This window comes from Podarcis liolepis (genome assembly GCF_965112155.1).
Source record: "Podarcis liolepis genome assembly, chromosome: 15".
Taxonomy (NCBI): Eukaryota; Metazoa; Chordata; class Lepidosauria; order Squamata; family Lacertidae; genus Podarcis; species Podarcis liolepis.
Window position 1 is genome coordinate 25661473 of NC_139566.1, and position 27675 is coordinate 25689147.

The 27675-nt window shown below is 43.8% G+C and overlaps 1 protein-coding gene across 2 annotated transcripts in view; it reads right to left on the reverse strand.

Moving 5' to 3' along the window:
* Window positions 1–309: 309 nt before the first annotated feature.
* The window catches only part of MORC2 (MORC family CW-type zinc finger 2), a 54529-nt gene continuing 27163 nt past the window's right edge, over window positions 310–27675 (reverse strand). The window contains exons 5-26 of one of the 2 annotated variants that reach the window (XM_083478503.1): window positions 26666–26756; window positions 19506–19614; window positions 18678–18837; window positions 18397–18508; window positions 16714–16839; window positions 15687–15766; window positions 15104–15186; window positions 12962–13047; window positions 12064–12204; window positions 10652–10806; window positions 10364–10492; window positions 9134–9239; window positions 8237–8366; window positions 7567–7641; window positions 7087–7476; window positions 6500–6643; window positions 4341–4395; window positions 3831–3972; window positions 3296–3490; window positions 2745–2838; window positions 1044–1232; window positions 310–641 (exon numbers count right to left, since the gene is read on the reverse strand). In XM_083478503.1, coding sequence (XP_083334629.1) covers window positions 573–641; window positions 1044–1232; window positions 2745–2838; window positions 3296–3490; window positions 3831–3972; window positions 4341–4395; window positions 6500–6643; window positions 7087–7476; window positions 7567–7641; window positions 8237–8366; window positions 9134–9239; window positions 10364–10492; window positions 10652–10806; window positions 12064–12204; window positions 12962–13047; window positions 15104–15186; window positions 15687–15766; window positions 16714–16839; window positions 18397–18508; window positions 18678–18837; window positions 19506–19614; window positions 26666–26756 — 2861 coding nt within the window. In that variant the 3' untranslated portion in view covers window positions 310–572. The remainder of the gene's footprint in view (window positions 642–1043; window positions 1233–2744; window positions 2839–3295; window positions 3491–3830; window positions 3973–4340; window positions 4396–6499; window positions 6644–7086; window positions 7477–7566; window positions 7642–8236; window positions 8367–9133; window positions 9240–10363; window positions 10493–10651; window positions 10807–12063; window positions 12205–12961; window positions 13048–15103; window positions 15187–15686; window positions 15767–16713; window positions 16840–18396; window positions 18509–18677; window positions 18838–19505; window positions 19615–26665; window positions 26757–27675) is intronic. The other variant, XM_083478504.1, reaches the window with a different exon arrangement.

Below are 27675 nucleotides of genomic sequence, written 5' to 3' on the forward strand. Positions count from 1 at the left end.
GTATCAGCACAAGTTTAAAGACCTACTGACGCTCAGCCCCAAGCCCTTTTTTGGGTTGAGCTACACACCCTCTGTCAGCAGAGGTTTGCTCTCCCTCTACTGCACAAGGAACGCTTTCTGGCTGTGAGGCTTGTAGTTTGTGGCTTCTTCCTGTAAAGAGACACCCACAGGTGACAAAGTGGCAGGGTTGCCCTTGTGCCAGCAGCACGTTTTATAAGCTCCACTGTACTTCTTCGTAACAGGCACAACCCACCACATATCTTAAGCTTAACAGAGGCCACAGATCAATCCTTTGCACCAAGCAATGCATTGGGTTTTGTGCTATTATTATTATTATTATTACTACTATTACAGGTTGTTGTTTTTTCCAAAATATTTATAAACAAAAGGCTAATAACCTTCAACAGCACTTCTGTTACATATGTAAAAAAAAAGGGCTTAAGAACAAGTTGTACTCCATTGCACACTAATACAATACAGCGTCTAATGTCCTCAGCCACACTTCTCTACACATCACTCTGGGATTTTCCAGGGAACCGACTTCACACGGGTGTTGGAATCCAATTGGCTGGTCAGTCTCCCCTCGTGATCAGGTCCTCAATGTATGCATCCAGTTCGTCATCTGTACTGAAATCAATGTCCTGAAACCAGCAAAGGGAAATAATAGTTCAATGCCTATGAGAAAGCACTTGATACAGTAGGGTGACTACTTGCTAGCTGGCGCTGATGTGAGTCGTAGCTGAAAACATCTGGAAGACACCAGGTTAAAAACATGCTCAGATTTTTGAGATTCTGCAGAATCTGCAAGATTCTGTCTGTTGTATTTTTGTGATTAAGAAATTTGTTTCCATACTCATATATTTCCTTGTAGCCAGAACGAAGAGGGAAATAACAAGAAAATATGTAGAATAGCAATATAAATATGTGTTCTGTACAGCAGAGTAGATGCAACCAAACTTCTTGGATAATTTACATTTAAATAAAAAAGTCATAATGAAAAAACATTTCCAGTTTTTTGCAATTCTGGCTGGGGCCTCACTCACCTCTTGGACTTTTTTGAGCAGTGATACTATGTTAGTCCTTAGCTTCTGGAGTTTCTCTTTTGTCTCTATGAGCTTCTGTTCTTGGATGTGAAGCTTCTCCTCAGAGGCTTTGGCCTGGGCATTAGCTTGAGTCTGGTAGGAGTTGCATAAATTTTTCAGCCCCTTCTCGTACTGCTTGAAATATTCTTTCTGCAGGGAGGCAAGACACAAGAGAGTCTGTTCTAGGAGCTTCAAGAAAAGCCACATGTATTGTTGCAATATGTCCTTACACAGTGGGAGGCCACACTCACACCATACATTTAAAGCTGTATCATACCACTTTTAAGTGTCATGGCTTCCCCCCAAAGCATCCTGGGAACTGTAGTTTGTTAAAGGGTCTGAGAGTTATGAGATCCCTGTTCCCCTCAGAGAGGTATAATTCCTAGAGAGATTTAACAATCACTATCTCTTCCCAGAGAACTCTGGGAAATGAAGGTCTGTGAAGAGGAGTAACAGTGTGGATGTAGCCAAAGTGTCTGTTTCCTTCCCTCACCCTCACTTGTGGCAGAGTGCCACAAGGCTCTTGTCTGAGGATGTAGATACACTGCAATCTTTTGCTGCGAAATTATGTCTGTCTGTCTGTCTTTCTTTCTCTTAAATAATATCCATGTTTGCCAGAAGGCAAAAAAAAAAAAAAAAATAATTGGAGTTAAACTGTCAATTTGACAGTGGAAGCCTCTGCATTTGCTATTAAGTAAGAGCTGCCTTCCACCCCTGCAGTCTGCTGCCCTCTGCTGGCTAAAAGGTGTCTGGAAAAAGACAAGAGCTGTTCACATCCCAAAAGGGTCTCATTTATTTTAAACGCTTGCACAAAAGGTGTCAGGCAACCCTTTTCTCTCCCCTTTGTGGCACATTCAAATTATAATCTGAGGGTTCGGCTCCTAATTTAGGCACTTTATATACATTATAAAAGGTTACAATTATGGTGATATCATAACCACTAGCTCCAGAAAATGTCTCACTAAAGTCGATGCGACACTGAGTTAAAAGGGCAGCAACCTGCCCCTCTAAAAACTGGCAGCTGGCAAAGTATAGAGGAGTGGTTCTCAAAGTTTCTGGTACCACCCCCTGGAGATGTTTACCTAGGTGGGCGCTAATGAGACAACAGGGAGGCACGGGGGTGCTGGAGGTGCTCCCCCTAAGTGCATTGAATGCTTATTTGCAATTGAGCCTAGAGCAAACACCTTCCTTGCTTCATATTTAAAGTTTTATTGCTCATCACTTTCAAAGCTATTTCCTTTGGTCACATTTATATTTACAATTCTGTATTGTCACAAGTCAGAAGACAGCTATTGGTTTTCATATAAATTAGTTACTGTGCATCTGTGGTAGGTGAAGGTTTGTGCATGTCTGGTAAACTGAGTTATGTATGGATATTTTTGTTATAAATTTCCTTCACCGTTATGTTTTCAAGAGCAAGAATGTGTAACCATTCTTTGCTGGATTTTATTTTGTGATTATCTTCCTCAGTGGGTCATGCAAACTGCTATTCTGAATAATGCTTTTTTATAGGGTTGGGTATTTGGGCACTGGAGAGGAGTTCATGGAACCAAGTGGGCTGTGCCCCCCCCCAAACAGGGAACAACTGGTGCAGAAGCTAAGAATGTAGCAAGAGCAGCCACCAGCTCAGGTCTTGCCTCCACTTGTAAGCACAGGACTTACCAGAGGGAAAGCAGCCAACTCTTCCAAATTCATGGCACTCAGGTCATTCTTGGAGATGGGGAAATTTGGGGGCAAGAAGTACCGCAAGCAATTCCTGCCCAAACAAAAACAAGCATGCTAAGAAGAGCAAGGCTATGTGTGCATTACAATTTGGAGAACACAGAATATTTTACAGAGTACAAAGTTCATCTTCTTGAACAGCTTATTCTCCCCGCCTCCCTTTTCATTAATACACCGAGTTTCTGCTCCTTGTGATTCTGAAGATATGCTTCCAAAGATGGTGGGGGCAATGCCTGGTGGAACCACAACAAAGGCAGAATAAATTATGCAAAGTTGCTCAATTTGCATTGGCACAGGCTGCGGAGTTTAGATTGCTCAGGCACAGAATATTAACACGTTGGGCACTTTCTCTGTCCCAACAAAAGAAACTCTACAGCAGGTAACAGGTCAGATACAGTAAGAACATCACACTGGCAACAGGGTGTTAAAAGCCAAAGCAGGAGTCCAGAATTAAGCTGGCATCTATAAAGCTGCTTAGCAAAGAGGCTCACCGGAGAGATTGAGCTAGTAAGTCTACAGTCTCATGGCTGTTGCTGGAAGCGGTGGTGTCCGGCTCAGTCCGGACGCACTCCGAGGTAGAGGGCTCAGGCGCAAGGTCTTCCTTCTCTTGCTCTTGAGTGTCTGGCGTTCGCAGTTCTGGTGAAGGAGGCTTCATGAGTCGAACATCCTTGCTGTTTTTCTCGACCCTGAAGGGAGCAACAGACACATCACAAGGAATCCTTGCCATTCTAAAGACCTGAGTAACAGTCTTTGCTGCCTCCCCACGGCAAACTGATGTGCTGACAGCCATTCCCTGGGTACCGAAGATTTGCTTTACATAGTGAAGACCAATACTGGCTGGCATTCATTTCCCTTTCCCTGTCTATACACTGTGCTAGAGGCAGCAGCTACCACAGCCCCTGCATCCCAATATAGCTGTGATTCCTACATTGCAGGGGGCTGGTCAAGATGGCCCTTGTTGTCCCTTCCACCACTACAATTCTATGATTCTACACACACACACACACACACACACACACAAATTACCAGCGATCTCTTGGGGTGGTATCTGTCGGGACATAGTCAAACTTCACTTTCCAGCGGATACCTTTCTTGCCCGCCTCCACACATGTAACTCGGCCAGTGAACCACTCCTTGTTCACTCGGACTTCCACGTGGAGTCCTTTATCTGAGGGGCACAGAAGGGCAGAAAATCTTGCATTAGGCATCTGTTTTCAAAGCAAGCAACTGCTTTCAAACAGGATTGAGGTTCAAATCTTTTGTTTAATCCAGAAACAGCATCCCATGGAAATTACATCGCTTTATGTGCCAGAAAGAGATACAGCTTGGTCCCATTCATTATTATGCAGGTTTAAGGGTTAGTCACAGTGGCTGTATTTGAAGCCAGGTGGTTTTGCTTTAACCTGGACTATAATCTTAATGGATGTAGAACAGATCTGCCCCAAACCTGCAGTCATCATGGTGTTCAATACATGCACCATTTTGCTCCCCTGGAAGAATCAAGTAGGTGCAGAGACCAAGCGACTTATTTCTTACCTTTCTGTGCCCTCTTCAGTTCTGCCAAATCATCTTCCCCTCCGCTGTCTGTGAGCTGAAAGCAGAGTTAAGAGAGACTCAGCATAGAGTACTTTACTAACTAAAAGAAGACCCAACAAAAAGCTAGCTTTAGAATTCAGCAAAAAACTATCTGTGGGCATTTTCATTTGCACTCAACTTTCTGGGCTGGGGATAAGCAGTACTTATGGAATAAAATGTTAATATATTGCTTAAACACAATAGCCTTGCAGCCATTTGCCACCTAGAACAAAAGACTAGAGCAGTCATTCTCTAACTGTGGACAGAAGCTAGTAGCCACTGATGGCCTTATCAAGAAATAATAATAAATAAAATACTAAATTTAAAACTATTATTCTTTGTGAATTTCTCCTCTTTTAAAGCAAACCAAGTTGGTGGATGTCAGGGGTTCAGGAGCAGAGGCGAGGGCAAGGGAGGAAACAGAGAGCGAGGGGGAGGAGTCCGAAGAAAAGATGAGTGATGACGACGACCCGAGATCTCCGAGTCTTTCCAGTGAATCAGAAGATTCACAGAAAGGAGCGCCAGTGGCCAGAGCAAGGGGGGAGCCTAGGGGGACACCCCAGGAAGAAGGGTCCAGAGGGGGTTCAGAGGGCAGCAGTTGGAAATCGGGGCCAGCGTCCCCAACAGAGCGCAGTGGAGAGGAAGGGCGCCAGGTATCGAGCTCTGGCAGCTCGCAGCAGGGGGGAGGGCATGAGTCAGGAGTGGCCACACCTCCATCGGGGAGCGAAGAAACGGTCAAGCGGAAAGTGGAAGGTTGGGCGCGCGCGCCAAGTTCAAATGCACAGGAAGGCGGCGCAGTAAGCAGCCCGGAAAGGGAGCCAGGTCCTAAAGCCCGACGCAAGGAGACAGAAGGGTCCGGGGGGTCAGCGTCAGAAGAGTCCAGGAAGGAAGAGACCACGGGGGGCAGAGGGACCCAGAGAAGAACGGTCAGGCGGAAAAGGTGGAGTAAGGCTAGGGTATTAAGTTGGTGTACAGGGGGCGGAGACTCAGACGGAGCTTCGCCGGTCTAGCTTATAAGACGTAGAGCTGCACGCGGCAGCTTGGAAATGGAAACTGTAACTCAATAAAGACTTTTATAAAGTGAACGCTGGCTAGCGTGATCCTCTGTGAGCTAGGATCTGGGAGCAGCTCTGACAGTGGCCATCACTGCTTCTTGAGAGAGCGAATTCTATAGTTAACTCTGCGCTGTGTGAAAAAGTACTGATGATTTTACAAGTTAAATTATGATGTTATGCAGGGCAAATTGCTCACTAGCCCTGAAGCAGTCAGTTAAGCTATAGCAGCACAGCAAAGCAGGAATTTCCAGGCAGGAACACAAAGAGTCATCACTGCTGAAAGTCATTGCCTAGTGGTTAGATTGGGTAGTGCACTGGAACTTAGGAGACCATGTAATTAGCCGTGTAATTGTTTCATAACAAGAGCAATCAAATTTGGTTTTGTCATTAACACAAGCATCAAACCTTTTAAAGATTACTTTCCTTCTTGTTCTCATAACCCGAACTCCACTTAAAATCCCTGCCAATTATATGACAAGTTTTAACCACTTAATGAAATGGATTTCTTTTGATAAATCAAATGCCCAACTCCAGGTGAAACTGTAAGTCAAAACTTGACAAACAATGGACAGATATTTTAATGGAGTTAAAGTCATGAGAAAAACAAAGGTGATCTTAAAGCAGGTTTGGCACTTCTGCTAATTGCAAAAGACACACATCTGATAGCTTTTGCTGTGAAACTGAGTGAAGGCTGCCATTTGATGGAACACATTATCATATCCTACCTGTGCTTAAGATGAAATACAGAACATTGAGGCAATTGGGGATTTTATCTCCATGTTCTATATCTGAGCTCAAGCAGAGGAAAGACACGATAATACACTCCATCAATTGGCAGCCTTCACTTGAGGAGTTTAAGGGGAGGACAAATTCAGCTTGTTTAGCTGCTCGTCTTGGATCTGACTGTCAGAACTGTCTGTCCAGACAGTTTTCACTCACTGACTTCACCAAAATATAGATGTCCATATTTTGGCAAAAGTTCCAGAGGGGATGGAATAGGGACGAAGAACAGCAACTTTATGGGATTCTGAATGGCAAAATCAGACTTGCAAACGTCTCACTCACTTCCACCTCCACCTCGTTGGTGTCCTTCTTCTCTTCTTTCACTGTCACGTGTCGCCCATGTTTCCTCTTCTCTTTCCTTGGCCCAATTTCCTCTTCCAATTCATCCTCTATTGAGCTAATGCTTCTCTTCTGGGAACCTGAAGCCTGCAGAGATTAAGACACGCACTCAACCACCACAAGGAAGACGCATTGCTCCATGGACCATGCGGTTGCATTTCCAAAAGGCAGAGGCACAACGCAGCTACGTGAAGGCAGGAAGGGGCCTTATGTTGATTCTGAACCCATCAAGCTCAGACTTGCTGACAGTGACTGCAAGCAGCTCTCCAGAGTTTTAGGCAGAGGCAATTACCCAGAGATGCTGGAGATTAAATGTGAGACCTTCCACAAAGCAAAGTTGGTGAACATAAGAACAACCCTGCTGGATCAGGCTAGAGGAGGCCCATCTAGTCCAGCATCCTTTTCTCAAAGTAGCCAGATGCCCTGAAGGGACATCCTATGTGTTTCTTATCCTGGTTTCTTAATGCTGGCCGTTGACTGTAATAATAAATGAATCTGATTGGTTTTTACAGAGGAGGGGTGTGTCTCACCTGGGGGTGCTTCACGACAGGGGATTTCTTCAGCGACAGCTGTCCCTTTGCAGGTCTTGGGCTGGGGGATCTGTGGTGGTTCTTGGAGTTCTGAAGAGGAGCAGGGGGCACCCTGCCACTTGCTGCAGGCTTGGAGGCAGGCCTGACAGAGGTGGATGTGGACCTCCCAGGTGTCACCACCACGTGATTGGAAAGCCTGGCTTCTTCCCTGGAGACTGAACTCTGTGGCTTAGAGCTGCTGGTGGCTGGCCGAGGTGGGGGCCCCTTATTCTGCTGGCCAGTGGACCTGGAAGTGGTCAGTGGGGCAGGAGGCTTGCTTGGGGCATTTCGAATCACATCTGGCAGAGGGGGAGAGCGTGGCCGCTGTGGCCTACTCGGTGGGTCTGAATTCTGTAAGGAGGAGGAGAGAAAAGGCAAAGTCAGCTCAGGCTAAGTGCGGAGAGCAGGTGTACAGGCAGCAATGGAAGGGGTGGCACTCACCTCTAGTGCTGGACGGGTGGTGACTTCCAAGGGCAGCTTCCGCAGGTCAGCTTGGGAACGTATTGGAGTCGTTTTCTGGAGCAGAGCAGATGGAACAAAGACATTAAGAACAGCCACTGCTGGCTTCAAACCTACTTCCTTAGCAAACCTCACAGACCCTCTTCATCCCTGAGAAATTGTATTAAGTACCTGATGACTCAGTGAAGCCCCACTATGTGAGGTGGGGCAATGCTTTTCAGACTGAGATTGCTACAAACTAAGGGGCTGGTTTGCACACACATGCAACACCAGTAGCCGAAAGTGAGAATTAATATGGGAAATCGTGCTACCTTCAAGACAAGACAAGTTCTATCTGTTCCTGGCTCAGTTTACATATGCAAATCACAACACTTGCTGCTGTGTAGGGCTGAAACAAAAATTATCCATGAATGGAGAATTTCCAGTTCAAATTTGGGGGTGGGGTCACAAAAGCAGATCAAGATCCTGGGGGGAGGGGAACACTGGCTGTCCATATAATACCCTAGTGGTTAGTGGCTGTAATTCTTTGACCCTGCCACCACCTGAATGCATTCCAACAAGAAGCTCACTTGAAAGAGACAACTGAATATACAGCATCACTGGCGAAGAATGAGACAGACTGCAGATCAGGGGGCCCAGTGTCCAGACTTGCCTGCAGCGCCTCCAGCTTCTCCTGCTCCCGGCGAATTTTCTCTGACAGCTCTTTCTGCTTTTCCTCCTGAGACTTCTCTTTCCGCAGCACACACAGGGGAACCTTCTGCTTCTGCTCAGGAGTTTCACACCTGCCAGGGAGAGGAAAAAGACAGCAGGAAGACTTTAGCAAGGTGAAGGAAGAATGTAAACATGAGAGCAAGTTAAAAAACAACAACCCCAGAGCGAGTTTGGGAAACGCCTGCTCTGTCCAGAGGCTAAACTTCCACACCATACAGGCTCCCCTCTGTAATGAATGAAAGGACAAGAAGAAAAAGTGTAGGCTTAAGCTGTCAAGCCTATAAAACATCTTGTAACCCTGATGGGCTATGCTCTGCCTCCACAGAAGCAGTAAATGCTTCTGAGATCCAGCTGCAGGAAACCACTGGAGGGAAGTTGCTGTTGAGCCCAGGTCCTGCTTATGGGCTCCATTGCATCTCTCACCTGAATGATTTCTATGGGCTCCCATGTCTTTCTCCCTTGACTTTATTTACATGGCAGCATAAAAACATAGGTTCTCTGGATGGCTTACAGAAAATACAAAATGGTCACTTTATAATAAAAAATACAAATTTCAAAACAATGCTAAGCAGCATAAAATAGCTCTTTCTGGGAGCAGAAGAAATGTAACAACTAATAAATGCAAATAAACGAGAAAGCCCAGATAACAGATCGAGAAGATCAGTTATTTTAAATGGCCTGGGTTTATTAAAAAAACCTCCTATGGCAAAGATGGGAAAACATATGGCTCTGTCAAATATGGACCCCAACAACTGCACAGTTACAAGCTAGCGCTTACAGACTGCTGTGCAGATTACTAAATTAAGAGGGCTCAGAGAGCTTCATAACACATCCTCACCTGTCCTGATCAGGGCTGGGGTTCATGGCACAAACCCAGGTGTCTGGGTTTTCCTGCTCCACGGAGCTGAGCTGGAAGGGGAGGGTCCGCCATTTCAGACACAAGTCTATTGACACAAAGACAAATCATGCCGTTAGCAAATTGCAAAGCCAGATGAAAGAAACCCAATCTGCACCCAGGGCCTGCAAGCAAGGACTTGGTAATGTGAACGAACACTAAATATGTAATTGTTTTAACTGTTTTTTAGGAAACTGTTTTATTCCATGTGATTATATTGTAAACCACCTTGGGAGGATTCATAAATTTTGGATTATTTATTAAATTAATTAGTTGCTTTTTTGCCACAGCAACTCAAAGTGACTTACAATATTTTAAATAAGAAACAAACACATACATACATTTAAGTCAGCATTTTAAAAATCTAAGAGACAAATCTTTTTCTTTTTTTTAAAGAACTACAGTCGTACCTCCTTTTGCAGCCGGGATCCATTCCTGAGCCCTGGCCGCTAGCCGAAAAGGACACAGGGCAAAGTGCCGTGTCTGCGCACGTGCGCGGAGCGGTTTGCGCTTCTGCGTATAGTGATTTAGCGCTTCTGCGCAGGCGCGAGTGGAAAACCCGGAAGTAACCTGTTTCGGTACTTTGCTGCGGACGTCCGCCAGAATGGACGCTAGACAAGGCGGACGTTCGTGGAGGTATTATTGTACATTAAAACATCCCACCCATTGTAGGAAGCCACAGATAATTAAAAGCCAAAGGCCTAGTGGAAAACAAATGCTTTTTGTCTGGTGCCTAAAGATATGCAATGATGGCTCCAGTCTAGTCTCCCTGGGGAGCGTGTTCCACAAGCGGGAAGCCACCACTCTAATGTTGCCAGCTTCCAGACCTCCTGCGGAGAGAGCACTCAAAGAAGGGACTTGGCTGATGACTGCAGGGGTGAAGTAATAATGACAATGATATGCTTATTGCTTCTTTGCCCCCCCCCCTCGGAAAAAAGAACACCAAGAGAGGGCTGACCCCCCCCCCCACCTCCTAGTTCCCAGCACAATTAAGAAATCAGTTCCCAAGATTCTTTGGAGGAAGCCACATGCTTTGAATATGCATGGTGTCAATCTAGCCTTTTATCACTATAGTTTGGTTGTGTTGCCGCCTAAGGCACTGCTGGGGCTTCAACTCCCTGCAAACACCTTTCCAATCCTGGAATGCCGGAAACTCGGCACTACCAGACGTACCGCACTGAATGGTGGTGGGGATCTCCATGGCTCTCCGCCGCTTGTAACGCAATTCATTTGATGGAGGCTGGTTCCAGTTAGCAGATAAATAGCCAAAGTCATCCCAGAACTTGCTTATACCTTTCTGTGCTGGAGGGTTGTTGTTGTTGTTGGGTTTTTTTGAAAAACGAAACAAAGCATCAAGATGAGTAAGCAAACAAACACACAATAACTATCCACTGTCCCTTCCCTGTGTCTAGCATTCCCCTTCCATGCCCAACATCCCACCAGATTGCAAGAGCGGCTTACCAATCTCAACATCCTTCCAGTACTGAGCCAAATGTTCTCCCATTGCCCTTAGTAAGTGCCGATACTCCTTGGCGTCGGCAAAGTCCTGCTTGTTATGTGTTGGCTCCAAAACCAGGTAGGGGACGTCAACCACTCCGACAACACCACCGCATGCCCTGAGTGGGAGGAAACACAACAGTGATAAGCTTGCAGGCAGCAACCGGCCTGAGAAGGACAGAGTCGGAAGACAGGCTCCTTCCTTCCCACTACAGCAAACATGAACCTGGCTCAGTGTAGGGCAGACGGAGCAGGGTTAATTAAATATCAAGCATGGAATAACTCATGGAGGTGAAGGCTACTGATGGCTGCCAGCCACAATGGCTATGCTGTGCCTCCAGAGTCAGAGGCAAACATGCTTCTGAATACCAGTTGTTGGAAACCGCAGGAGGGGAGAGTGCTCTTGTGGTTGGGTCCTGCTTGCCGGTTTCCCACAGACATCTGGGTGGGAACTGGATGCTGAACTAGATGGGACCTTGGCCTTATCCAGCAGCCCCGTCTTATGTTTGAAATGAAAAGGCTTGATGTAATTAAAGGCTCCAGCAAACAGGGACCCAATGAATGAACAAAACTGGCTGCTACAGCAGCTGTGAAATCCGTCCACAGATGAAGCTTTCAGTTAATGCTGTGCCACGAACAACATGCCTTTGTTTCTAGTAATCATGAGTTGCACATGTATCTCTGCACAACATGGACAGATGGTTCCCTATGATAATGTTCTGCTGGAAACAGGTTATCTAATCTAAGAGAGTATCACCCTGACAAGATCATCTGTGTACTGTGCAGAGCAAAGGCTCTCTGCCAAATTGTAATTAGGATCAGTTTGGCACCATGATCAAATCAGTTTGCCTCCTGCACTTATGAACAATGCAGTTTGCTACCTGAAGTCTCTGTTTCCTTGAAGTTTCAATTCGTGGTTGAGGGGACCTTTAACAATTTAGAAGATGCAACTCAGGGTATACATGCAAAACCAACAATGGATTACTCCTCACAATATATTTAACCATTCATATGAAATCAGAGGGAATTAGAGAAAGTGTTTTCTCCATATCCCTGGGACATATATTTCTGCTTTTGGGTTTTCCAGAAGAGGCACCTGGTTGGCCACAGTGAGAACAGGATGCTGGACTAGGTGGCCTGATCCAGCAGGCTATTCTTATGTTCTTAAGATAGTAAGAACTGAATAAAGCATGCAAAATAACTGTGCAATGAACTTGATTTGCTGCAGCTCCGTTTTCTTTTAAAGTACAGAATACACCAAGTGGAAGAGGAGGGTGGGGCTGATCAAAACTCACATAACACAGGAGGAAACAGGCCGATTCACTTTACTTGTCATTAAGGCAAGAACTAACTAGAGGTCTCTGCAAGAAACTCACATGCCACCCTCCAGCTGCGGGCCCACCTTCTCATACATCTTAATCAGTCGGCTGCAGTTATAGATAAACATCCCATCCAAATGCCGCTGCTCAATGTTCACACCAAAGATGAAGTTCAGCTCCTTTGGTTCCTTGAGGGCTCTGCAACAAAGATGTAGAGAAAAGATAGCAAATAAGGCTGGAAATCCACTGGCAAAGCACAGAACAGCCAATGTATTTCCCAGTGCCCAGGAGGGAGCACATGTCAAATGCTTCCAACAAATAACAAGTGTATTGTGGGGGGAAACAGGGGAATGAAAATGTATGGACGAGAAAAGGGTGAGTGTACAACAAATGAGGGTCCGCACATGACAAAAATTCTGACTTTTTTGCTGAATTCTTGATATTAGTATTTATTGAATTTTTACCCTGCCCTTCCTCTTGAAAACAAAACAAAAACATTCTAGATCGGTTAAAAATTCCAAAAACAATTAAAAGCTCTAAAAGCAGTTACACCCAGCGTGATCTCCGGATTCCCAAGAACAGTATTCTTCAACTTTGGTCAAATCCAGAACTGTCCACACCTAATTAAAACATTTTTTAAGCAAGGAATTTGGAAAGCAGGGGTGCCAGCTTGAATGAAATATGTGGGGGGGGGGCGCCTCTCCCTGCATAACTGATCATGTGACACAGGACACGCACACCATTTGGATGGCAATGCTCATCAACTTTGGGAGCCCCCGGTCCCCACAAATATTTTTTGGGGGGGGCAGAAGAACCCTTGGCCCCTAAGAGTTGGCTCCCATGGTAAGGTATAAATGAAATGGATACACCTTCAGAACTGCAAGATCCTTGAGAGTCGCTTATCAGCAGGGGAACAAAGCAAGAGGCATGGAAGAACTGGAGCTCTGCCACTCACCGCTGCTTTGCCTCCCTGATCCTCTTCTTAACATCTGCCTCTCTACGCATGGTTATCGCCACATCTTGGGCTTGGCGCAACATGACCTACGGATGTGAAGCACACTTAAAATGGTTACGCAATCTTGAAGCACTACCTAAAGTTTGTGTTTTTATACACACAGCTTCTCCTTAGTGGCCCTAAAAAAGCATTCTACAATAGTAGCGGTGAAACAGAATGACTATCTTATTTATTTATTAATACTAACTATATTTTCACAATATCAGATTCTCATGAAGTCTATGTATATATTAAAAACACACAAACTGCTGGACTTTAGACAAATTACTAACTTTCTTGTTCCAGAAGACGTTTTATGGTAGTGTTCAGTTTAATGAATAAGGCTTATTATTTTATTGTCCCATTTTCTGTGGATTGTTTTTATGTATACCACTTAGGAATGCAAATAATTAAGCAATATATAATATCTTAATAAATAAATACTCCGTCTTCCTATTTCATCAGGGGTTTTATCTTCTTCAAATTATCATATATTATTCTTTTACTTCATCACATTATTTATATTTATTTACAACCACACCCTTCTATTAAACTTAAGCATTACATTTAGTCTATTTCATAGTGAATTATCATAAATATTGTGCCACAGATTTCCACCTTTCACAATAATTTTAAAAACTTCTATTCTTCCTTCTGATAAGAAATAAATGCAGATGATACTCAGCTCTACTTCTCTTTTAAATCAGAACCAGTGAAAGCGGTGAAGGACCTGTGTGAGTGTCTGGAGGCAGTTGGAGGATGGATGGCGGCTAACAGATTGAGGTTGAACCCTGACAAGACAGAAGTACTGTTTTTTGGGGACAGGAGGCGGGCAGGTGTAGAGGATTCCCTGGTCCTGAATCGGGTAACTGTGCCTCTGAAGGACCAGGTGCGCAGCATGGGAGTCATTTTGGGCTCACAGCTGTCCATGAAGGTACAGGTCAAATCTGTGTCCAGGGCAGCTGTCTACCAGCTCCATCTGGTACGAAGGCTGAGACACTACCTGCCCGCGGACTGTCTTGCCAGAGTGGTGCATGCTCTGGTCATCTCCTGCTTGGACTACTGCAATGCGCTCTATGTGGGACTACTTTTGAAGGTGACCCAGAAACTACAACTCATCCAAAATGTGGCAGCTAGATTGGTGATTGGAAGTGGCCGCCAAAACCATATAACACCGGTCCTGAAAGATCTACATTGGCTCCCAGTACATTTCCGAGCACAATTCAAAGTGTTGGTGCTGACCTTTAAAGCCCTAAAAGGCCTCAGCCCAGTACACCTCTGAAGGAGCATCTCCACCCCCATCGTTCAGCCCGGACACTGAGGTTCAGCTCCAAGGGCCTTCTGGCAGTTCCCTCCCTGCAAGAAGCGAGGTTACAGGGAACCAGGCAGAGGGCCTTCTTGGTAGTGGTGCCCTCCCTGTGGAACTCCCTCCCATCAGATGTCAAGGAAATAAACACTATCTGACTTTTAGAAGACATCTGTAGGCAGTCCTGTTTAATGTTTGATGTTTTATTGTGCTTTTAATATTCTGTTGGGAGCTGCCCAGAGTGGCTGGGGAAACCCAGCCAGATGGGCGGGGTATAAATAATAAATTATTATTATTATTGCTAGATTGTTTGTTTGTTAATTGTGCCTATACTATTTTCACAGATTTGCAAGCTGTAAAACTATGCTCCTCATTCTGTGATTCTATGCAATTCTGATCTGTGAATATTCTGAAATGAATCTTCTCCAAAAGAAGAAACTCTATGAAAGTAAAAGGGAATTATGCAATTATTACCTACATGAGCCATAAATGCAGAGATGAATTGGCCAAATCCTATTCACAGGATGTTCAGCCTCCCTTCACCACACATCACTTTAGAACATAGGCACAACTCGTAGGGGCTTCTTAACTTCTGCAGAGGAGGAGTAAAACCAGCAGAAATACTGACTGTCACCTGCTGGAACAGACACTCGAACTGTTTTGAGAGCCTAACCAGACACCATTCTTTCAGCCTCTTGCATTCACTGGCAGCAGTCCTGCTTAGCTCAAGGAAATGTGCCCCTGTCCTTCTTGAACACTAGGAATTCAAATCAACCACCAGACACTACAGATCTTACCCTGGATTCCCTAGTGAGGTCCCCTCCCAAGCGCAGCTCCAAAGCACGGGCTTTGCTCTCAGCTTCCCGAGCCTTTTCTTCAGCTGAAAACGCAAAGAGACAGTAGAATCAATGCAAACAGAACTGAAAAACCAAACCAAACCAAAAAACAAAAACAAAAACCCAGGCTCTCGGGGAAGCTGTATTAGATGTAGTGTATCAGAAAATAGCAAGAATCTACACAGTAGAAGCAAGAAGCTACCTCTACTTGCAATGTCAATTACAGTTATATGAAGACCTGATCATTTTGGGACCAGGCTATCACTTTGCAAATGGTCCTTTGCACAGCTCCAGTGATATCCATGAACCGACCTAGGGAACCTGGTTCAGAAAATAGACAGGGTACGTGTACATTCAGTTTAATGGAATGACCTGACAAAGGTAGAGACCAATGTGCGTGTGTTTGTAGATGCCCATCGGATTGCTGATCAACTGAAAAATTCCTTAAGTAACACAAAGAGCAGAACTGGACCGGAATTACTTAGGCTATCAGAACTTTGAGGCAGCAGGTGGGTGGGCGGACTCACCCAGCCCTGGAACTCACCAATCCGAGCCAGATGCTCGGTTTTCTTCACTTCCTGCTCTGCTCTGGTCTTGAACCGCTTGGAAGTATATTTGTACATCCTGCCAGAGGGGGCAGAGGCAGGAGAGAGAAAACACTGTGTTAAACAGCAAACTTTAGATACAACTATTGACCCAAAGTCCCTGGTCAGATAAAATATCACTTTTATTGCATAGTTTATTTAGGCAGCAAGTCCTTTATCGGGATTCCGTAATTTAGTGATTCCCAAAGTGGATGGTAGGCAAGGGGGTAACAGGGGGGTGCTGGAGGTGTAAATAACTATGAGACTTTGAAAAACTGGGAGCTGTGGATCAAGTTTATTTGTTGAATAAACTAAGTAGTTATATGATTTTAGTTGTAAGCAAGGTGGTGTGGGCTCTAGATTTTGTAATGTCCTTTGAATGGACATTTTATGCAGCCTTACAAATAAGAACAGTCTCTCCAGGCCACAGGCAGAGCCTTCTAGAAGGTTCTGTAAAACAAAGCACATCACCTCCCCCAGCCTGTGCATTCCACACACGGGGCAAAGAGGCAAAGCCAGCATCTTCCCACAGGTGGAAGAGGGCAAGACCAATGATCCTACATTTGGAAAAGATGAGGTGCTGTGCAGGGGCCAAATGGCACTGTTCATTCTGAGCTCATTCAGTCTTCCTTTTGTGGCACAGGCCCATGCTTTAAAGCTCTGTGTCCGAGCACTATTTTTTGTCCCTGCACTTTCCCCATGAAAACCCGCTCCTTACCACTTAATCAGAGAGAACAGCAATCCTCTGAAAACCCAAACTTTCGTTTGTTCCAATTCAGTGTTAAAGAGAAGGCTTCACAGAGAAAGAGCGGAGGGGGAGGGGGGAGTGCTGACACAGAGGTTTAAAGCACAGACCTGTGCCTGGAAAGTGTGGGGCAAAAGGTAAGTGTGGACAAGCCCTATGCAACTTTTTCACCCTGCTGAGAAATTGTGGCACGCAGCAAAAACAGCCCCCTCGTAAAGTAAATCCTTGGCTATGACTCATACCTAGGCTTGAATAAGCAGCAGGAAAGACGCTTAGTCTGCACTTTGTGTCCATGGATAAATATTCTCATTCTGGGATCAATGTAGAGCACAGCAGCATAAGCACGGAAGGAACGACGCTCTGGCTTCCTGAAAGAGGGGGGGAATCATAGAATCACAGAGTTGGAAGGGACCCCAAGGATCATGTAGTCCAACCCCCTGCAATGCAGGAATCACAGCTAACGAATCCCTGATAGGAAGTCAAAGGAGACAGAAAACCAACCCCAGCCCTTAAGATCAGCCTTCTACCCATTCACTAGCTGATCATCATCATGTGCAGAAAAGGAGACCAAGATTATTCACTATGCCCAGGGTGCAAAAAGAGTCAGGGCAACTCAGTTAAACCCAGGTAAGGACATACATCTTCACCCAATCAACTTGGTTTGGGCTGAACATGACAACCATTATGCTCTTCCCCTCACCTAACTCAAAGCTAAGTGAGACTGTCTTCATTTTCCCAGAGGTGTTTGGAGAGTGACATCGTCCTACCTCTGTGTTTATAGCACCATTGGGGGAAGTCAGAAGCCATGAGAATCTCTCTCATGGCTTCTGCCCTTATTCTGAAGGTTGCTGTGAAATTAACGGTCTTACTTCAGGGGAGGCTTTGGAGAAACCATGATTTTCCACCCCACCTCCATTTCTGACTTTTACCACAGTTAGTGCAAACTGAGAGATGAGTCCCAGCTCTCCTAAGTTTTCTGTGTGTGAGAGAGAACTCAAGGGAGGAGACGGGACGACTACAAACAACAGAAAGCTAATACATGCAGCCAAACTTGGTAGATTCTTCAGTAAGCCCATTAAAAGAACTCTGAAGTTAGCTTTCCTTGAAAGAGGATTAAATGTGGATATGGCTTTAAGACTACATTCCATGTGTTAACATCCACACATTCCCAACTTTCTGTTTCTCAAGTGAATACAGTGGTACCTTGCAAGACGAATGCCTCGCAAGACAAAAAACTCGCTAGACGAAAGGTTTTTCCGTTTTCGATTTGCCTCGCAAGACGAATTTCCCTATGGGCTTGCTTCGCAAGACGAAAACATCTCGCAACTTTGTTTTCTTTGTCTAAAAACAAAGACATGTTTTGTTTATAAAGTTAATTTATTTTCCCTTCAATTTTTGAACTGCTCTTTACAGTATGTGTGACTTTAAAGAGCAGTTAATAAACTGTTGTTGTACCAAATTTGGCTTTGTTTGGACTTTTTTTGACCATAGGAACGCATTAATTGATTTTCAATGCATTCCTATGGGATTTCGTGCTTCGCAAGACGAAAAATTCGCTAGACGACAAAAATTGCGGAACGAATTAATTTCGTCTTGCGGGGCACCACTGTACCTGTGATTGACCAGTGTCTCATTTCTAGATCCTGTCAGCTAGAAACAGGCCTTGAATTTAAACATTCCTCAAGGGTCAGCTGCGACTCCCTTGTGTCTCAAGAGTGCTCACAAGCCCATAAAATTATCCTTCCTATATCTGTCATTAACCCACAATCTCCTCCGTGAAGGGTTAAATGAAGACAGATAACCTCTACTTCCACCAAAGCACAAAAATAATTCAGCTGCTACAAGCAAGGGATGCCCTTCCCCATGAAGTAATTTGCTTCATAGAAACAGACTTAGATATGAAACTTAGGCTGCATCAAGCTTACGTTCCCTCAGGTGGTGTTTCAGCCATCTGGATGTCTCGGGGATCTGAGGTCACATCTAGCTCAGGTTCACCATTATCCATCAGTTTGAGGTTGAAGATTATCACCAGAGTCCCTGAGGCATCAGATACAACAATATTAACTCTGTCATATACCCGTTCCTTCTTTGGGTAAAAAAACCCCCATAAGCATTGGGCTCTTATCATACACACAAGCATCAAATTTGGCATATATAGTGCCTTTTGGGGCACAAATCTCTGACCTTATGAAGATTATATTCTCACCTTTGTCCCCAGAGATCTTGTTAAACTGTTCCATTATTTCCTGCTCTGATTTAAAGGGAGAATACTTGTAAATTAGTTCAGTCTCAATGGAGAATTTCTCCATGTTGTCTGTCCAGGGTTCCCCAGTACGAGCATTCCAGGTGGGCAGTGGAACAATTACCTACCATTTAAAAAGAAAAAATAGACTTGAAATGGATACTTTCAAACAGTTATCCAGTAAGGTTGCAGCTTCTAAAAGGTCCCCATTTATAAAACTTATCCTCCACTATAAAGGCACTCCACCCTGCTAAGGACTAATCAACCCTGCTTTGGATCCTTGAATGTTTTGGCTAGCTGGAATGTGTCCTTGAACTTGGGTGATGCTTTTAGCTTGCCTGGACTGAGGGCGGAAAGGGATGTGTTGAGACCACGCAAAAACTACCCTACTGCACAAAGGTAAAAGTCATATTAAATGTGCTGCCTTCTTTTGACATGGGGGCCTCAGGTTTCCCAGAAAGTATGTGGCCTTTGGGCTGAAAATGCTTCCTCATCCCTGTAGTAGACAATCCAAAACTAATGAGTGTCTAATGAAGGTCATCTCCAACAAGCTTTCAAGAAACTCCAAGATTTTCCATTATTGATTCAGCTGGCTCATACTCTTATTAGTAGTAGTAGTAGTAATTTGTGTATTGCAAAAAGTTGAAACAAATTTAAGATATTGTAAAATAGTAAAAATAATAATAATTGGAGGGAGGGAGGACCTCATATTTAATACGTAATAAAAACAGGCTTAAGTTAATATAGCTGTATATACTGTTTGATTCTACAAATCACAAAATGTTTGCAAACCTCATCAATTCCTTCTTCCTCATGAAATGTGCGAGACAAGAAGAGGCAAGTGAGGCTGTTGTCCTTCTTCGTGAAGAGGATAAAATCCTTGCCAATACGCATGGAACCCCTATGGGAAGATTTCAGTGTTAAGGTACATACCAACAAGTCTTACTCAAGATCAATACACTGATTACAGCTAATCACATATTTGAAGCAGAAGCAGAGTACAGTGGTACCTTGGTTTACAACCATAATCCGTTCTGGAAGTCCAGTTCTAAACCAAAACAGGTTGTAACCCAAGGCGTGCTTTCGCCAATGGGACCTCCCCCCCCCCCCAAAAAAAGAAGGTTGTAATCCCCCCCCAAAAAAGAATGGGGGTTGTAATAATAAAAAAGGGACACACACTTCTGGGTTTGACGTGGTTGTAATCCAAAACGGTTGTAATCCAAAACGGTTGCAAACCAAGGTACCACTGTGCAGCTTAGGAGCAATATTAAAATACTCTGCTATCCATGTCCTAATAAACAGCATTTTTTCCCTGATAACCAAAGATGTAATCTTGTTTACTGTTCCAACTTGAAGCAAGTACCCGACACTTAAGTCACATTCCAGAGTGTGACCAAGATACTGACTTGCTCATAACGGCACAACAAAAACCAGCAACCCGCTAACTAAATTGAGTGATACTTCACATCCAATCAGCACCTCTGTTGTATAAATCGTAATGCAACACATTCATTTATCTGGACACTTGCGTGAATCATCACTAAACTTTCTGCCACAATTCCTGTTTATAGGACTTCTGATATGTAGTTACATCATTAATAAAGCTTGCAACCCTAGCTAGTAGATTAATAAGATAAAACCCTTGTTGATTTAGTGGAGTGGAACAGTTTTAATCAACAAGGACAATATTTAAGTAGGTTAAGGAAGACAGATTTGCTTACTTCTGAGACTATTTTGCTTTTGGTGTGTTACTTCCAATATGAAAAATATTTAAAAATAATATTTCTAATGAATGACAGCATTAAAAATATGTCATACAGTGGTGCCTCACAAGACGAAATTAATTCGTTCTGCAAGTTTTTCCGTCTTGCGAATTTTCCGTCTTGCGAAGCACGGTTTCCCATAGGAATGCGGTTTTAAGAAAAAGGAAACAAACTTGCAAAACGTTTTTGTCTTGCGAAGCAAGCCCATTGGGAAATTTGTCTTGCGAAGCAACTCAAAAAACCAAAAACTCTTTTGTCTTGCGAGTTTTTCGTCTTGCGAGGTACCACTGTACTTCCAACTGATGTTTCAAAATATGGCACCTATGTTGAGATTGGAAAATACGTAAATCAAATATGTATGATTACTCAACTAAAATTCTTCATTAGGGTTGTCAACCAGTTATCCAAAATAGTAGTTGATTTTTAGATTATGTATTTTTCAATGGATAAGACTTTTCCTACAAATAATCCAATTGTCCCATCCTACTCTGGCATTAAAATTCATCAGTAATAATTATATGTAGATGTAAAATAACAGAATAGACACCATAATCCAGATTCTTCCCATATTCCAGAGTTCAAGTAGCTTCTGTGCCTTGGAGCGTCCATGGCAGTTTGATTAGATGTACATATGGAGCAAAATATATAAATGTACAACAGATCAATGCTCTCCTACTTAGTTTCAGAAGAGAAACTTCTTGTTGACAAGAAATTTAGATTTCAACACACACACTATTTGTTGCCCTAGTCCTTTTGAAGAGGGGACTGTGGCTCAATGGTAAACATGGTTTGCTTATAGACAGGCTCAAATTCAACACTCAGCATCTCCAGGTAGGGCTGGGAAAGGCCCTCATCTGTAACTCTGGAGAGGTGCTACTGCCAGCATAGACAATGATGTGTTTGCTAAATGGTCAATGGTTTGATTCAGTATGAGGGAGCTTCTTACATACTGTATCTGCAACATGCACTTGAGGAAACAGAGGTACAGTACAGCACATCTTAGTGACAGTTACTTGTCACAGCTCTTTTGTTCCATTTTGTACAAGTTCATAGATAGGCTATCCTGTGAAGACTTGGGGTGGTCTTTCATCACAAGATCATTCTGAAGGAGAGAAGAGCTAATGACAACCCGAGTTGATGCCAGTTAAAAGTACGAATTGAGCACATATTCTGTAAATCACGCATGTGAAAGGGTTGCCCACAGGCACACTTAGCCTGTGTTAGAAACTGGGCTTTTAGTGTTGCAAATCTAGCTCTCTGGAACAAATTACCAGACAGATGCCTTGAGTGAAGATGTTTAGGTACCTACTGAAGACATTTTTTTTTGTTTATGAAGGCTTTCTTTAAGGTGCAACGCAGGCAATTTTCTGTCTGATAAATTGGTTCATTGTTTTATGGATAGTTTGTTGAATTGTCCAGTTTGCCCAAATTTGCTATAAGGGTTTTCTGCGAGGTCATGAATAAGAACATCTTCCTTTGGAAGAATTGAGAAGATCTCCATTTAGAGCTGTAACTTTATAAATATTCTGCAACTATTATTATGCATTTTGTGAAAATCCAAGATGATAGACCACCGGAAACACCTAATATTGTTGGAGGAAAGCAAATACATTACCCTCTTTTAAGCTTCTAGTTGATGCATGTAGCTTTAAACCACTAGAGGGCACTGTTTCTGTAACAACCTAGCCAGCACTTACTTGTAACCTATCTAAGTTAACTCTACCCTTAAAGCTTAGCAATTTTGTTTGTTGTTTTCTCCAGACAAGATGTCTGCTATTTTTCTCTCTATTTCACTCATCCTATGAATAGTTCCTGCATGAATAAAGCATCTGAACTCCAGAAGCCGTAAGTCATTGTTTAGTCGTTTAGTTGTGTCCAACTCTTCGTGACCCCATGGACCAGAGCACACCAGGCATTCCTGTTTTCCACTGCCTCCTGAAGTTTGGTCAAACGCATGTTAGTAGCTTCGAGAACACTGTCCAACCATCTCGTCCTCTGTTGTCCCCTTCTCCTTGTGTCCTCAATCTTTTCCAACATACAAGGGTCTTTTCTAGGGAGTCTTCTCTTCTCATGAGGCAGCCAAAGTATCGGAGCCTCAGCTTCAGGATCTGTTTTTCCAGTGAGCACTCAGGGCTAATTTCCTTAAGAATGGAGAGGTTTGATCTTCTTGCAGTCCATGGGACTCTCAAGAGTCTCCTTCAGCACCGTAACTCAAAAGCATCAATTCTTTGGCAATCAGCCTTCTTTATGGTCCAGTTCTCACTTCCATACGTCACTACTGGGAAAACCATAGCTTTAACTATACAGACCTTTGTTGGTAAGGTAACATCTCTGCTTTTTAAGATGCTGTCTAGGTTTGTCATTGTTTTTCTCCCAAGAAGCAGGTGTCTTTTAATTTCGTGACTGCTGTCACCATCTGCAGTGATCATAGAGCCCAAGAAAGTAAAATCTCTCACTGCCTCCATTTCTTCCCTTCTATTTTCCAGGAGGTGATAGGACCAGTGGCCATGGTCTTAGTTTTTTTGATGTTGAGCTTCAGACCATATTTTGCACTCTCCTCTTTCACCCTCATTAAAAGGTTCTTTAATTCCTCCTCACTTTCTGCCATCAAAGTTGTGTCATCTGCATATCTGAGGTTGTTGATATTTCTTCCAGCAATCTTACCTCCGGCTTGGGATTCATCCAGTCCAGCCTTTCACATGAAGAATTCTGCATATGTTAAATAAGCAGGGAGACAATATACAGCCTTGTTGTACTCTTTTCCCAATTTTGAACCAATCAGTTGTTCCATATCCAGTTCTAACTGTAGCTTCTTGTCCCACATAGATTTCTCAGGAGACACGATGAAATGATCAGGCACTCCCATTTCTTTAAGAACTTGCCATTACTTCAAGTGATTACTTCAATCTAATTCACCCAAGCTGAAAGGTCTGCCAACTGGTATTAGTGGTGCTCTCCACCCACTATAGATTTCGGGTATCAACTGTCATGGGATCACATGACAGCAAGTGAGCTTTTAGATGTAACTCCAACAAACCAGCTTGTAATTTTTTCTTAGACAAACCACCATGTTCACCACCATGAGTTTAGCTTCTCGCCGTCTCCAGACTATGAAATCCCACTGACAACATGCAGGAAGCAATACTGCTGCCTGCCAAGTGGTTTTATTTGGATAAATGTGCAAATCCAGTGCCCTCTCCTGCTTTGTGGAGCCCATTTGGCTCCCTGGTATATTCCAGAACTTAGGGAGAGGGAACAGGTTGGGAACCTTTTCAATTCGGGTTTAGTCCCGGTTTTGGCACAGAAACTCCTTTGCTCACCCTGTATGATGACCTCTATTGGGAGAGAGACAGAGGAAATGTGTCCCTGTTAATGCTCCTCAACCTCTCAGTGGCTTGATGCCACTAACCATGCTATCCTTCTTGAGTAGCTGTCCGAGTCAGGGATGGCTGGCACTGCTTTGCAGTGGCTCTGGTCTTACTTGGATGGCTATTTCCAGAGGATGATGCTTGGGGAGTGCTCTTCACCTCCATGGAAGCTTCAACATATGAGTTCCTTAGGGTTCAATTTTATTTCCTCTACATGAAACCGCTGAGTGAAGTTATCTAGCATTTTGGAATACGTTGTCAGAATATGCTGATGACACACAGCTCTACATCTCCTTTACATCTGCAAGTGTGGCAGTGGATATGCTGGACTGTTGTCTTCCCTTGGTAATGACCTAGATGAGAGCCGGCAAACTGAAGCTCAATCTAGGTAAGACTGTTAGTGGGTGGTTCCCTATATCAGATGGATGAGAGGTTGCCTGCTCTTGATGGTGTCACACTCCCTCTGAAGGAGCAGGTACGTACATTGTGGGCATTTCTGGATCCTTTGCTGTTGCTTGAGGCTCAGGTGGCTTCAGTGGCAACGAGTGCTTTCCATAAACTTCAGCTGATGGCACAGCTGCACTCCTACCTGGACAGGGATAGCCTAACTTCTGTTGTCTATGCTCTGGTAACCACTTAGTTAGATTATGCAACTTATGCATTGGGCTGCCTCTGCACATGCTACATAAATTTCAGCTGGTGCAGAATTCGGCAGCCAGGTTGTTCACCGGGGCAAGATAATTTAAGCATATTACACCAATCCTGGCCTGGCTGCCGATTAGTTTCTGGGCCCAATTCAAAGAGCTGGCTTTGAACTATAAAGCCTTAAACTGCTGAGAGCTGCAATACCTTAAGGGCTGCTCCTCCCCATATGAACTGAATCAGACCCTGAAACAGAAGCTCAGGCCCTTCTTTGTGTGCGTCCTTCATGAGAAATCTGCAACACGAGAATACGCCTTTTCTTCAGCAACTCTGCTTTGTGGAATGCTCTCCCCATGGAGGCTGAGATCTTTGGATGAAGAACAGTATACAAATTTAATAGATAAAATAAAATTTGAAGATGGCTTGCCAGAAGGTTGAATGGCTGTCATGGATGCTTTAGCTGAGATCGCAGAGGGTTGGACTAGATGACCCTTGGATCCCTTCCAACTCTTAAGATTCTATTGATTCTAAGTTTGGGAAAGGGCAGAGTTCATTTGGATTTAGGGTTCAGTCCACAAAGGCATTAAATCCTCCTTGGCTGAAGTTATTTGTTGTCTCAAGAACTCATACTGTGCACTTTCTTTTGCTTTCGGACAGCATAGCATAGAAGACTCAGCAGAAACCTCACCAACAGTTGCTGCTTAACTCTTATCTGCAATACAAATTATCAGTAAGCAATAATGACGACGGTTATGAAATGGTTTCATAAGACACTCCAAAGGATTTAGCAGTAGATCTCATCTCATTAATCACTTATATCACACAAAGACATGAGCAAGATAATTGGAATAATTCTGTCCGCAACATGTTTGTTCAGCAGAGATTGGTTGTTGTGATTTCTGTCTTTATTAATGTCTCTACTGCCAGGCGTCAGTTGCCTCAAGGGAGCCATTACTCAGTCCCAAGTCAGCTGATTTTTGCTCAATCTCTATTGCTTGATTCATGAGCAACGTACCTGAGTGTAACTGCCAACTAACTCCTGGCATACCTGGCTGAAATATATTGTTATGAGTTTGTGGGTGCCAGCCAGCTGTAACCCCCCCTCAAATGTTAGAATATAAGCCAGCTCCCTGTGTTGAGGCAATCACCTGGGTGATGGGCCATTAAGAGAGCAAAAGAGAGGGGGCTCTGTGCCAAATGGGAGGGGACCCTCCTCCAGCTCTTAGATAGCTAGAAGGACAAAGTTTGAGGTCTGAGTTTGCTGTGGTGTAACCCAGAGGGGGAAAGCTTGCAGATAGGAAATAGTGTGTGCCATGGCCGATTTCTGCTTGAATCCAAGGCTGCAGCTATGGGAGAAAGAAGACACTTTTTGGGGTGTCAATACAGTGAGCCCCTCCATTAAGCTGAGGTTGTATATGTGTGTGAACAAACCATATATCATAAAGACATCTCAGTTTCCACTGTGCTTCATTACCAAACAAAAACATGAACCCTGGGTTAAGCGCCTGGAACCCCTGGAATCTTGCACCGCTCTGAGATTGGGGTAGCATGCAACAATAGTTTTCATATGAAATGAGGATTTCGGGCTATATTCAAGTAATTTCTGTTCCAATGTTTGTAGCTACAGACAGCCAATTGGGAGTATACACATGCTTGTTTATGAAAATCTGCAAGGACTATCTGATACAGAAGACAACCAAATTCTTCCTAGCCAGACCAGAAGATTGCTTTTTGTATGAGTTGCTCTTTAAGGTAGTGCTGTGCAATGGCTACTCTGCCCACACACTCTGGGGGAATCAGGAAATATGCCCACACATTCCTATATTGTCTCCACTTAACATGCAGCAACTGCTGGGTGGGATCACCCAGTGTTTCATAGGATGTTAGTTTAATTATTACCTATAAAGTGCTAAGGGTATTCTGGGGGGGGGGGGGGGAATCCTGTCTTATACAAAATTGTCTTGAAAGAATAAAAACATGGAATGCTGTTGGCCTGCAACTTAAACTTGATTCCTGAAATAAGGTTAAAGGACATACACAAAGGACATAAGTAGTGCTAGGGAAGCAAGCCAAGTCAATGCAAAAATTCTGAATGATTTGAAAAGCAAAACTCTATCTTTCTTGCTTCTTATACCTCCTTAGCCAAACCAAAAGGTTTCAGGAGGTTTCAAATACCTACGATTTCAAGCCATTCCCATACTGTCCGATCTGAGTAGATTCTGGTGACCGTTTAGCAGATTTACCAAACTGAATCACACTTGCAGCATCATCTAAAAACAACAGAAACAGGGGAGTTGTTACTTAAAATATGTGTCTCCCTAATTTTCTTTACTTCCATGTCATAACATCATACAGGTTGCAACCAATGCTAGTCCTACACGGAACAGACCCACTGAAATTAATGGACATGACCAATTTAGGTCCAATAATTTCAATGGGTCTACTTTGTATGGGATTATTTATTCATTCATTTAAGCGGCACTTATGTACAGCTTGGTTGTTAGCATTTTTAAGTGGCATATATAAAGCATAGCCTTACAGAAAAATAAAACACTACCTTAAAAAGCCTTCTGGAAAAAGCAAGTCAACAACTTTTAGTTCAACAAGGAGGGTGCCTGTCACCCTCCAGGAGGTGCCTTTAGGGGTGAGATATAAGCTTTCACCAATGAGACCAGCCATCTGGTCCTGGAGCTTTCAGTTTCAGTTTTTTAAAAACATTGTCAATTTCTTCCAGTGAGATAGAGCTATCTTAAAGTTTCCTCCTCAGGAGTTAGTGATGGTATAGGTAAGTTTACTAAGATATTGTGGATATCTGTTTTTGCTTGTGGATTGTGAAGTGTATAATTTAGAATGAAAGGAGGCAAATTCTTAGACGTCTCTAGGAAGGAATTTCAGACGCTTTGCGAAAATTCCGCTCAGACTGCCACAAGACGAATCCCGGCTAAAATTCTGGATGTATTGCAGCCTTACTACATCAGTTAAGTCAGTGCTCCCCAACCTTTTTAACGCCGCGGACCGGTAAATGTTTGATAATTTTTCCGTGGCCCGCTTGTTTTGAGCTGAGTCCCCCCCCCCTCCGTGCACTTACCTCACAGCAGCTTCTCTTCAGTCCCCGCGTCTCCGACCTCGAGTCCTCAGTCCTCCCGTGGCGCCTCCTCCTCGGCCAATGGTGTAAGGTTTGCCTTTCGG